This window comes from Otolemur garnettii, unplaced genomic scaffold (genome assembly GCF_000181295.1).
Source record: "Otolemur garnettii isolate 467f Iridium unplaced genomic scaffold, OtoGar3 scaffold00002, whole genome shotgun sequence".
Taxonomy (NCBI): domain Eukaryota; kingdom Metazoa; phylum Chordata; class Mammalia; order Primates; family Galagidae; genus Otolemur; species Otolemur garnettii.
Window position 1 is genome coordinate 45,238,592 of NW_003852397.1, and position 13,738 is coordinate 45,252,329.

General features: G+C 34.9%; 1 protein-coding gene across 1 annotated transcript in view; it reads left to right on the plus strand.

Moving 5' to 3' along the window:
- Positions 1–13,738, plus strand: part of ZCWPW2 (zinc finger CW-type and PWWP domain containing 2) — a 104,283-nt gene that overhangs the window by 77,829 nt on the left and 12,716 nt on the right. The window contains exon 4 of the mRNA XM_012804838.1: positions 4,035–4,081. Within this exon, the coding sequence (XP_012660292.1) occupies positions 4,035–4,081 (47 nt within the window). The remainder of the gene's footprint in view (positions 1–4,034; positions 4,082–13,738) is intronic.

The window sequence follows — 13,738 nt, forward strand, 5'->3', positions numbered from 1 at the left end:
TCTTTTATAAATTGAGGTGCATTCTGGTTGGGTGCATAGATATTGATAATTGAGATCTCATCATATTGAGTATTCCCCTTAACAAATATAAAGTGGCCATCTTTATCCTTGCTTCCTTATGTTGGTTTAAAACCTATTGTATCTGCGAAAAAAATTGCAACACCTGCTTTTTTCTGCTTTCCATTTGCCTGGAATATAGATGACTATACCTTCACCTTGAGTCTATATTTATCTTTTAAGGTAAGATGAGATTCATGTATACAGCAGATGTCTGGTCTGAGTTTCTGTATCCAATCAGCCAGTCTGTGCCTCTTCAGAGGACAATTCAAGCCATTCACATTAATTAAAATTATTGAGAAGCCTGGTATCGAGTTGTTCAAAAGTGCAGTAGACATTTTTAATCCTTTTGCCACTGTGGAAGTTGGAATTTGATCAATAGTTTCTGAGTGGGTTTACTTTTGTGGTGGAGGATTGCACTGGTCCTTATGGAATATAGGTCTGAGAATATCTTGAAAAGCTGGTTTAGTTATGGCAAATTTCTTCAATGTGTGAATGTCATTAAAGTATTTAATTTTTCCATCATAAATGAAACTCAGTTTAGCTGAATACAGGATCCTGGGTTAAAAGTTATTTTAGTTTTAGGAGATTAAATGTCAATGACCTCCTTCTTCTGGCCTGAAAGTTTTCGGCAGAGAGATCTGCAGTCATTCTAATATTCTTCCCCTTGTAGGTTATGGTTTTCTTATGTCTAGCTACTTTCAGGATTTTCTCTTTAATATTAACTTTAGTAAAGTTAATTATAATGTGTCTGGGGGATGTCTTATTCAGGTTGAGTCGTGCTGGGCTTCTGAAGCTGTCTGCTATCTGAATTTTACGATATCTTGGCATATCTGGAAAGTTCTCTTTCACAATTTCATGAAGAAGAGCCTCTGTGTTTTGTGAAGCAACTTCGTCGCCTTCAGGGATTCCTATAAGGTGAATATTAGTTTTCTTTGAAGTATTCCAGAGCTCTCTGAGAGAATGATCCATTTTTGCTTTCCATTTTTGTTCCTCTTTGGATGCTTGGGCAGGTTCAGAAGGTTTGTCTTATGTGTCTGAGATCCTTTTTTCTGCCTGCTGCATTCTGTTACCACGGGATTCTACCATATTTTTCAGATCTTTGAGGGCTGCAATCTCTTGCCTCAATGTTTCAAAATCTTTGGTGGTTTTGTCTTTGAATTTGTTGAATTCTTGAGTGAACTTTTGGAATGCTCCTTGAATTTCTAATTCTATCAATCTTATTTGAAATCCAAATTCTGAATTTGATTTCTGACATCTTAGCCATCTGTTTATGAAGGGGATCTTCAGTTGCACCTGCCACATCCTTTCCTGGGGGGGGTTGATCTTCTCTGGTTATTCATATTACCAGAGCTTTTCCAATGATTCTGCCCCATGATTATTTTACCTTGTTTGGATTTTCCCCTTGAGCTTTGTCAAAGATCCATACGGTGTTACGGCCTGAGAGACTGGGGACCTGCTTGGTGTGGTGGGGCTAAGTGGCTCTGTCTTATTTTCAGCTGGTCTTTGTCCTACCCTAGTGAATCAGTTACTCTTGGTTGAAGTCTCAGCTGTGGAGAAATACCAGCAATTAAGTTCCACCGCCCCCCACAAACAACAATTGGGCAAGGAAAATCAAACTTTCCCTCAACCATACACCCAGGGTGCCACTTTGGATAGTCCTCGGGTGATTTGCTTGGTTCAAGGGGTGCAAATCAGTTGTCCCAGTCAGTACCAGTCTCAGGTGAGAGAGTTCAAAAAGTCTCTGGCAACTGGATAGGAGGGGTCTGCTGGCAACTCAGATATGACTCGCTCCAGTGTTCCATGAGGGCAGAATGACCCACCCAGCAAACGAATTAGTCTGAGAAGGTTGATGCCTCCTTCCCCACCTTGCACCCAGTCACTGGTAATCCCACAGGGCTATGACCCAGTTCAATCCAGTGAGCAGCTGCTCCCGGAGTTTATGACTACCTGAGTCACCAGGAGATCTGAGTCTGGCAGGAGGACCTTGAGTGTTTTTAATATAGGCTGGGGCAGTTCACTCAGTTCTAGCCCCATACCTGGTTGATGTTGCTGCAGAACAGGACAGAGCAACTTCACAGAATTTGTTTCTGTCCCAGCTAAATTCTTCTGCAGGTCAGACACTGCTAGAGCAGATTAAAAAACTCAGCCCTGGGCAGCAAGCAATTAGAGTCTACACTCAGGTGTCAATTCCAGCCTCTGCCTGCCCACTGCCTTTGTCTCAGCTATAATCCCCTAAAGGCTGGGTGCTACTAGGCTCCGTGAAGATTTCTTTTGGCTAACCCCTCCCTGGAAGTCTGTGGGCTCTGAGCTTGCTCCACCCGGGTCGGTACCACTTAGGGCTTGTCTTTACTCGCAGAACTTCGCAAGTCCACTCAGCCAAAATGTCTGGAACCTCTGGTTACCTGGGGAGACAGGGCGTGTCTGTCCAGTTTGGCCTCTGGAGTGTGTGCTACTGCTGCTGCTGCTGCTCTGCAACTCAGGATACCACAGTTCCTGTATTGTTCCCTCTGAGCTGACTATCTTTCTCACTCCCATGCCACAGAATCAGCACAGACCAGCACCAGCCCTTTCCCCCTCCACTCCTCTCATGAAAATGCCCAAGAATCTGAACTCCATGGATGACAGACCTCCCGACCTTGGGGTGAGAGTGGAGGGGAGTCCTGGGAATTCAAAGTTGCTGGTAGAGAATATATACAGTTTTATACAGTTTTACAGTTTTATGCCTAGCAGGAGAGTGCCATGCCCCCTAATAGGGGTAGGAAGCCCAGTTTTTAGAGGGTCTCTCCCGAGGGATAGAGTGGGAGGACATTTGAACTCTGCTTGCTTGTTTGTTTGGAGTAAACTTCAAGCCCTTCTTGTGGGGGAGGGGACTCCCATCCACTTGGTGGTGGATTTTGTACATTTTGATTGTATTTTTGGGGTCGCAGCTCACCTCAGCAAAGTTGTTGCACGTTCTTCAATCTTCTCTCTTGGCTCAGCTCCAAACCATCAGCTTACTTGCTAAACTTCTGTCCTTTAAATCTCCTTCTGGATAAGAGCCTCTGTGGAAAGCTGGCTACAGTCTTCCATCTTACCTCCACCCCCAGTTTAAAGGTTTTCAAAAGAGCAAAGAAAAAATATACTTTTTTGTGTTTGGATACAAGAAAACTTACCATAAGTTTCCACTGGGTCCTATTTTAAGTCTCAATACTTCATGAAATTTTAACAATCTTTTTTTTTCTATATCTTGAAACATTTTGCTACTTTATCATTACTCACCAGTTATTAATATGTTAAAAGGACAAGAACAGTTATTTAGATTAAAGAATGATAGAATCACCTAAAACATAATACTAGTGAAATATGTCACCATCAAATTATTTTTCCTAGTATTCTAAAGTTAAAATCAAACATACACACACACATACTCCCTAATGTCTTCACTAGGTAAATGGAAGTGAGCATTTATTGATTATCTATTATCTGCCCAATGTTGCTTTAGGGCTTTTATTTGCATAGATTATATTATTTAAATCTCACCTACACTTGTGAGGTGACAGTTATTATCCTTGATTTATCAATACAGAAATTGAGGGTCTGAGAGCATTTACATTGTTTTATATCTTATACTGTCTCATACTTATAATGTTTAATTCTAGATACTATGTACTCTAAAGCACAAAAACTGAGCACATCTTAGAAATCAGATATACTAAATAGTCTAGGGAGGACATCCAACTAACCAATCAAATTTAAGAGAGAAGATTTGTCAATAAGTATATAAATACTGATATTGTTACTTTTGGATTACTTTGACCCCCCCCCAAGCCCCGGGAAGCTGAGTTTACTAGCATTTTAATTAAAAAGACCATGAAAAATGAAATACAATTATCATTGCATAAGAAAGTAGAAAATTCTAATTGTGTAACTCTGTATGTGTTTGAACAGGAACATAAACACTTTTTTTGAAATAGCTATATTTTGTTATCTTACAGATAAATCCAAATCAAATGCCAAAGTTGAATTGATGACCAAGAAAAGGGTAAGATCATATTTTATATTATAAAATTTTCAAGCATATAACATATATACCCTTATAAAAATATATAAAAAGTCCATTTAATACTGTTTAAAAAATTAAATCATTTAAAACATGAAATATAGTAATTTTTGTTCCTAAATGTTAGTTGAGTACATTTCCTTTGTTAAGTTGACACCAGAAAATTAATATTGTTACTTACATTAGTGTTATAGAATTATCAGAAATTAGAACATTCAATAGTTGTAAGTAAGCAAGTAAAAAATTGCTTTTATTTAAATTAGATTTGACATACATATTTTCATATATTAACTTTTTATATATGTACTATGCATGTGTGGAAACAACTCATGGAACAATTAAATAATTATAGTTCACAGCTTAATATAAACTTTACCTTAAACTTAAATAGACAACAAGTTCAGCCATTCTAATGAATTTTCTGAAGCTAGAAAACTGGTCATGGAAATTTATAAAGTCAGTAGCATTTTTAAAGAATTATTAAAATTTAACATGTTATTTTTAATATTGTGTACAGACAGTTGTTTAACTGTACTTACTGTGAAAAATATGATTGGAATAGGAGGAATCTTGATGTTCTCCTCAAGGGATGGCATTCTTACCACTAAAAAAAGAGAAAGTGTTGATCCTTAAAACAAATTCTTCTGGATTTATAATAGAGTCACAAGAAAAGGCATTATAATGGAAAAGAAAGTGTGTGGTAAGGATTTCCAGTGTTGAGTGGTGGATTGGGTCAAGACAGACCTGGGGAAGAACATAAAAGGATATTAGGCATGAAAGAGCATTATTTTTGTGTTCTAAATATATATTTTTATGAGTTGTTTTAAAATATTTTATCATTTTTTCCATTTGGCTTGTAAGTGGAATCTGGACTTTTTACTGGCTTAAACAATGCTTATGCTCCTCTATGAAGAAGAATTCAATATCATAGAAGACAAGTTTGCCCTTTATAAAAGAAAGGAAATAGAACTTGTGTGTATGTCTGGAGATTTAGACAGGAATATGTGAAGTGGAGCAGCATTGTTAATGTGGATGGATGTATTTGAGTCTTTGCTAAAGAATATTTAGAGTTAAACATTAGAAAGATAAATAAATAACATTTCTGTATATTGCTTTATTTTTACCAATTGTTCTCAAGGAAGGTATTACTGTACCTAGGACAATGCCATACAAAGTGTGGTCCCTGAGCCAGAGATGGCCTTGTAAATTTTCTATTGGTCTGCAGTGAGATATGTACAGAAAGTAAGAGTACTCAGTTAGGAATTTGTATGGTAGTTTGACAGAGAATTTTTGTCTGTTAAGTTCAGTAATAATAAAATGGAGTTTGTATGTTTTGTGTCTTTGTTTTCCGTTTAATTTCTTTTCTAACTTATTTTATTTCATGGTACATTTTAGAAATTTTTGGAGGTGCTTTAGGTTATAATAATTTTTGAAAATATAAGTCATTTTATTAGGCAAGGCCTAGGCCTACTAGATATCTTGAAATAGTTGGAATAGGGCCATGTAACACAATTGTCCAATATTTGGAATGACTTTTGAATGTTCTGCTATTCTCAATAAATTACAAAATATAATAGTATATTGATTTAACAGAAACTAATACTGAATCATAACATGTTAGACCAAATGCCAAGAAATTTAGAAGGCTTATTATGTAGAGAAAAGTTGATAGGGAATAGACAGATTGTTCATAAAAGTACTGAGTAATTTACTTAATCTCTATTAAACATAATATAACATTTTAAACTATATGTTTAGCTATAAAAGGCAGAACTTTTTGAAAAAACATAGAAAGTAGTTATAAATGTGTAGTAGGAAATTTGAGATAACTTTTGATAGACTTAAAATCAAATATTACTAAATTAATAGACATAAAAGCATAATTCATAAAAACGTTTTCTTTCTTTTATTTATCATCAAAATAGTCTTCCTTACCTACTGAAAGTTATAGTTGAGGGTTTTCAAAATATAAGAAAAAAGTGTGTGGTCTGATATATTTATTTTCTGTGATATTTTGTTATTAGGTCATCCCATAGGGAATTATTTTGCCCAGATCATTTGGGAGAATATCATACTTCTCATGTTCTATACTTAGATAATCTGTATTTTATTTTGCAATATTATCTCTATTCCATTTAAGATTAACTTCTTTCCTATCATATAGAAATGTCTGCTCTGCTATTAATCAACCTGTGAGTGATTTTTATTCTTCTGTTTATGAGTATTTCTGCTGGCATATTTTCCTGTAGAATATGTATAGAATAACATTGGCCATCCTATTTCACTTATATCAAACTTATTCATGATAGGGATGACTAGAATTTATCTTATTGATTATGTCTTCAAATGTAGTTGTAAATAAAATGTTTTTTTGTTTCTATTTTATATTTTAGTTATAATTTTTTGAAATTATTCATATAGACAGATGTATTTATAGGGTGCAGACTTTAATGCTGTAATAAGACTCCAAATTACAATGAGTCATAAAAGGTGAAAGTTTATCACTTTATCATATGTTTTAACAAAGGTGGGCCATTTGTTCAGGTTAGGAGGAGACTTTGCTCCACAAGATCATCCAGACTGCTAGGTTCCTTCCCTACCCAAATGTGCGGTTCTGATCTATATGTTCAAAGATTGATTACCATATCCACATCCTTGCCCATGAAAAAAGTAAGATAGAGAAAAGTCACAAACAATTAACTGAAGAAGAAAATATGAACTCGAAGCTTCAAATGTCACTTCCCACTGGCCCAAATTAGTATTGTGGCTACACTCAGTGTCAAGGGGATGATAGGAAATACAATTTCTAGGTGTCCAGCTTGGGGGAAGATTCCATTGCTAAAAGAAGGAAGGGGAACTTAGATATTTGGTTATAGCTAGTGGTCTAAGAGTTTTATTTTAACTTAGGAAATGGAATGTCTCAAATTATTTGTTATGAAAGGAGTTATTGGATCTGGTAGGTTTGAAAAACATTATCATAGGTACTACCATAATTATTCTTAAAAGAAATTGATCCAAAGGTATTAAGTGACTAACCAAAGAGTATCAGAGCCAGGGTAGGAATCTTGTGATGGTCTATTACCACAGCTTCCTTTATCAACTCTTTGTTTTGTAAATCACTGGAGTTTTTTCATTTGACTCTTATGTTGTTTTAAACTTCTTGCTTATAAATGGCTGTAAGCTTAGTTTTTAAAAACAGTTCTTTTTTTTTTTTTTTTTTTTTTTTTGAGACAGTCTCACTATGTCACCCTCGGTAGAGTGCCGTGGTGTTAGAACCTCAAACTCTTGGGCTCAAGTGATTCTCTTGCCTTAGTCTCCCAAGCCGCTGGGACTACAGGTGCCCACCACAATGCCTGACTATTTTCTTTTGCAGTTGTCAATTGTTTTTTAGCTGGCCCAGGTCAAGTTTGAACCCATCACCTTCAGTATATGTGGCTGGCGTCATAATCACTGTGCTACAGGTGCCAAGCCTTAAAAACAATTCTTTATCTGTATGGTACTTCCAGATTATAAAGCATTTCCACAAATACTATCTTTTACATCAGACCCATGGGAGAAAAAAAAAGAGCAATTATTATTATTGACCTCATTTTACAAAGAAGGGCAATTATGCTTAGAAAATTTAAGGAACTTACTCCTATCTACACAGTGCTCATTAGATACTTTTATTTAATCTTAATTAGTTTTCTTTAGTTCCTGTTAAAATATTGACAAGGCATCCCTACTAAAGTTTCAGTGTTGATTTCACTTAGTAAGGTAGCTTTTATTTTTCTGTACATTTTGGATTCTTGGGCACTGAGGGATGTTTTTAAGAGGGTATTGTTTTATAGCAAATGTTATAGTTAGACAAAAGAAAGCTGTTGGTATGAAAACAAAATATAATAATGGTGCAACATATTAAGTGCCTACTAAGTGGCAGGCATTACATATGTGTTATTTCATTTTATTCCAGCAAATAAATATCTCATAATATGAGATATTCATTATCTCTGGTTCACAAGTAAAGAAAAAATAGGGATAGGGATGTTGACTACCACAAAAAATACAATACAAAAATGGATTATAAAAAGTAAATAATAGTCTCTATAGCCACTTACCCAGGTTTACAAATCTGAGCAGTTTGTATTTTATTTATTTATATAAATAACTGTGTGTACATGTATAAATGTTTTATGATTATTTTTATAACAATGAGATCTCATTATATAGGTCACTCTATAGATTTAACTACTGACTAACAAATCAATATTGTTTTTAACCTTCTGCATAGCATACCATAACAGATGTATCAAAGTTTTATCAACCTGTATTGCTGACATATGGGTATTTTCAAAATGCTGGTATGGTTTAAGCAATATAAACGATAATTATAGTAAACACTTCTGCAAATATATTCTTAACATACTTGTGCTATTATTTATTTATTTATTATTGTTTCAGATTCATTGAGGATACAAAGAATTAGATCACACTAATTGCATATGTTAGGTAAAGTCCCTCTTATAACTGTGTCCCACCCCCAAGAGGTGTGCCATACACCTTAACCCCCATTTCCCTCTTTATAAGACAGAGTCCCAAGGAAGAATTGCTAGATCAAAGCTAATCACAGTGTCACCGTGTGTCACCCTGCCTCCCTTTGAATAAACATGAGAGGATATTGAGGAGTGAGTTGTTAAAGTTATGGGTTGGCCTGTGCTGAGTTGTAGTAGCATTTGCTGCCACTTTTTTGAACCAAGATATGAGTGTTGCTGTCTTGGGTACCATTCTTAAGTGCCTACTAGGGTGAAGTATGGGTGTTCTTTGTACAAGTCTCTGCCCCCTTTGTACAAGTCCCTTAGCCCACCTTTTTAGCTGTTCAACTGTCTGTGATAGAGATGAGTAATACCAATGCACCTACCTGACCACCTCTGCCCCACTCATTAACAGTCTGAGTGAAAGAGACTGTGACTAAGTCATTCTAATCGCTCTGAGTTTCACTTGATTAAAAGAAAGGCAAGTCGTAAGCTATCAAATATTTTTAATAGCTCAGTAAGTACTTTTAGAATGTCAAAGAACTTATGCAAGCCATAGTTAATATCCATAATAAATATCAGAGTCAATTTGGCATATTAGTCAAGAATAAAAACTGTACCAAGAACAGATAGAATAGCTGGTGGCATTGCTTGTAATAGATTTTGAAAGATGTTTGGAGATATATATATATGTGTGTGTGTGTGTGTGTGTGTGTGCGCGTGTGTATTCAGGAAACAGTATCTTGTGGTAGAAGGAATACAAATGTGTAAATGAAACAGATTGCCTCTGAAAGTTTAGTTCTGCTTCCTAGTAGTTGTGTGACCTTAGGCAAGTTAACTTAAACATCTTTTACCATGATTCAATTAATCTCTCTAAATTGGTAACAATATAATTACCTTATATGACTGTTGTAAATGTTAAAACACAAAGCTTTTATTTAGTTACTCTATTATAGTAGGTGCCTATTTAATAAATGCCCTTAATTTTCTCCCTAATTTCTTCCAAAAAAGAATAGGAAGTTAAGGATGTAAGAAAATTTGAAATTCTCAAACTTATAATAAAATCATAGTTCTATAAGATGGTTAGGATTAGGTAAAAGTCTTTTTTTATAGGTAGGTCCCAGATTTTAATCGTGATTATTTTTTAAAGTAATAAGGTAATATATTTGGAGGTAGAATTTTAAAATTATCCAGAAACCATCATCTCAATTATACTAATTTTAATAACTTGGTATATTTGTTTACAAGCATTTATATGTGTGTGTGTGTTGTATAGTTTTAATCATTGATTAATATGTTATTATCTTTTCATCAATGTGTTATATCACAAACATTTCCATATTGTTTTATTTTATTGTTTGTTTGTTTTTGAGACAGAGTCTCAAGCTGTTGCCCTAGATAGAGTGCTGTGGCGTCACAGTTCACAGCAACCTCCAACTCTTGGGCTTAAGTGATTCTCTTGCCTCACCCTCCCAAGTAGCTGGGACTACAGGCACTCGCCACAAAACCCAGCTATTTTTTGGTTATAGATGTCATTGTTGTCTGGCAGGCCTGGGCTGGATTTGAACCCACCTGCTCCAGTGTATGTGGCTGGCACCCTAGCCACTTCAGCTACAGGTGCCGAGCCTGTTTTTTATAACTTTTACGAGTTTTTTCAATGGTAGCATTTTGAGAGAAATAAAAACATACAGCTATAAGTTCTTTTCCAGCCTTTAATCATAAGAGATTAAGTACTTTTAATCTTAAGAAAAAACTACCAGTTTTCAGAAAACTGTTACCAGTTTTATATACATAAGTATTTCTACACGTGCATAAACATAAGTGTTATATGTATAAATAAATGCTTACAAATAAACAAAATATAAAAAATAAGTACATATACTTTATTAACATAAATGGATAAACTGAACTCTACTTTTTTCACTCAATGATATATTAGGGACATATTTATATAGGAAAGCACTACCACATTTTAAGCAGCTCCATAACTTTTTTTTTTTTTTTTTTTTTTTTTGGAGACAGAGTCTTAGTATGTCGCCCTCGGTAGAGTGCTGTAGAGTCATAGCTCACAGCAACCTCAAACTCATGGGCTTAAGTGATTCTTTTGCCTCCGCCTCTGGAGTAGAGTAGCTGGAACTATAGGTGCCCGCCCTAATGCCTGGCTATATTTTTGTTGTAGCTGTCATTGTGGTTGGCAGGCCCAGGCTGGGTTTAAACCTGTCAGCCCAGGTATATGTGGCTGGCGCCCTAGCCACTGAGCTAAGGTGCTGAGCCAACATTTTTTTCTTTTTTATTGAAGTACCTTAGTATATTGTTTATAATTTTCTGGACATTTAGTTTAATTCTGGATTTGCAAAATCACATATAGAAATGAAGCAAAATCATTCTATACAAACTTCTTTAGCTAATTTTTTTTATTGTTGATCTTCTCTATTATTTTCTTGTTTTTAGTTTCATTTAGTTTCTTTCTAGCCTTGGTTATTTCTTTTCTTCAGTTGGCTCTGAGTTTGATTTGTTCTTTATTTTCTAGTTCCTTAAAACATGTCATTAAATTGTTAACTTGTAATCTTTCTTTCTTTCTGATGTAGGCATTTAAGATTATGAATTTTCCCCTTAGGACTGCTTTTACTGAATTCTATAGATTTTGATCACTTATGTACCCCTCATCATTCAGTTAGAAGAATCTTTCAATTTTCATTGTAATTTCATCATTGATCTAATAATTGTTCAGCAGCAGGTTGTTTGATTTCCATGACTTGTGTAGAATTGGGCATTTCTTTTTCTTTTTTTATTGTTGAAGGTTCATTAAGGGTTCATTGAGCATACAAAGAACCAGGTTGCATTGATTGCATTTGTCAGATAAAATCCATCTTATAATTGTGTCCCATCCCCAAAAGGTGTGTCACACACCATGAACTCCCACCCTCTCCCTCCTTCTCTCTCTGCTTTCCCCTTCCTCCTCCCCCCACTATGTACTAGGTCATTAATTTTCCTCATATCAGAATTGAGTACATAGAATTCTTGCTTCTCCATTCTTGTGATGCTTTAATAAGAATAATGTGTTCCACTTCCCTCCAGGTTAATACAAAGAGATGTGAAGTCTCCATCTTTTTTAATGGCTGAATAGTATTCTATGGTATACATATACCACAGCTTGTTAATCCATTGTTGGGTTGGTAGGCATTTAGGCTGTTTCTACAATTTGGTGATTTTAAATTGAGCTGTGATAAACAGTCTAGTGCAAGTGTCCTTATGATAAAAGGATTTTTTTTTTTTCTTCTGGGTAGATGCCCAGTAATGGGATTGATCAAATGAGAGGTCTAGTTTGAGTTCTTCGAGGGTTCTCCACACTTCCTTCCAAAAAGGTTCTATTAGACTGCAGTCCCACCAGCAGTGTAAAAGTGTTCCTTTCTCTTCACATCCATGCCGGCATCTGTAGTTTTGAGGTTTTGTGACACGGGCCATTCTTGCTGGGATTGGATGATATCTCAGGGTGGTTTTGATTTGCATTTCTCTAATAATTAGGGACAATGAGCATTTTTTCATATGTTATATTTGTCTTCTTTTGGTAATTATACTTAAATATGAACATGTCAAATTAATTTAACAGTTTAAATTCAATCACCATCTCTCTCCTTTTGAATAATTCAAGGTTCCAAATACTTTCATCTTGGTCTGACCTCTTTTCCTCTTCCATTCAGTTACCTATTTTTACAAAAATCTTCTTTATTATGTGGTCCTTTGATTTTAACTTTATTTACTTCAGATTAATACACGTAAGGGTACAAACAATTAGGTTACACTGTTTGCTTTCATGTGTAAAGTCCGAGTTGTAGTTGAGCTCTTCACCCAGGATGTGTGCCATATACCCTTACATTGTGCCTGTTAGGTGAGAGCTTACCGATCCTCCTCCCCACTCCCCTCTATCTCTTCCCTTCTCCCTGTTTTCCCCCACTTGAATTTAGTTGTGTTTTTCTCTGGTGTGGGCATGTAGTTGTTCATCTATTGGTTTCATATTAGTGTTGGGCACATTGGATATTTGCTTTTTCACTCCTGGAATACTTTATTAAGAAGAATGTTCTTCAACTCCAGCCCATCAACCCATGAATGGGTTAATAAATTGTGATATATGTATACCATGGAATCTTCTTTTAGGTCAGTGTTTATTTAGATTTACATAAATTTATCCAGGTTTAGCAATTAATTTGCTTATCTTCTTTTTTAGTCTTTCTTCTCCCAAGTACATTCTTTATTAGCTCTTTTTTCAAAGTTATACCTTTTGAAATCTCACTCTTTTAACAAATTGTATTTTAAAATTTTAACTTTTTTTACAATCATGGAAATCAATAATCAAAAAAAGTAGAGAAAACATTATTGAACTTTTTGGTACTCCTCAAACAGCCTCAACAAATACACAATATACTTTCTTGAATTACAGTTTTGTTGGGTATAATTTAATTGAAGATATATTCCTAGGTATTGTTGTTGATATGATGTCTATTAAAGTCCAATTGCCCTTCCTTTATAGTCTATCTTTTCTTTCAGATTGCTTTTAATATGTACTTTTTTATTTTGCTGTGTGCAATTTCACCATTATGTGTCACAATATTGATTTTCATTGCTTTTGCTTGGTACTATGGGCTTCTACAGTGTGGTACATTTAATTTTGAAAAATTCTTAGCTATTGTTATTTAACATATTTTCTCTTCTCTTCTCTTTCTATATTACTTTTATGTAACTCCTTTGAGAAGTATGTTGGACTTTATCATTCTGTTCTCCAGGCCTCTTAACTGTTCTTCCAAAAGTAATTTTTTTCTCTCTCTGCGATAGCTTTGAGGATTTCTTTGAATCTACCTTTCAGAGTACTTATTCTCTCTTTTCAATGTATCTAATCAGCTTTTTAGTTCATTCATTGAACTTAAATTCATTGATTGATTTTTCTAGAAGTACTATTTGGTTCATTTACAGATTCTTCCAGAGGTCAGAGATGTCATAGAGACTTGACCCTGCTGATTATGATTTCTATTCTCTTCTTCTTCTTTTTTTTTTTTTTTTTTGAGAAAAGAGTCTCACTCTGTTGCCCTGGCATCATAGCTTACAGCAACCTTAAACTCTTGGGCTCGAGCGA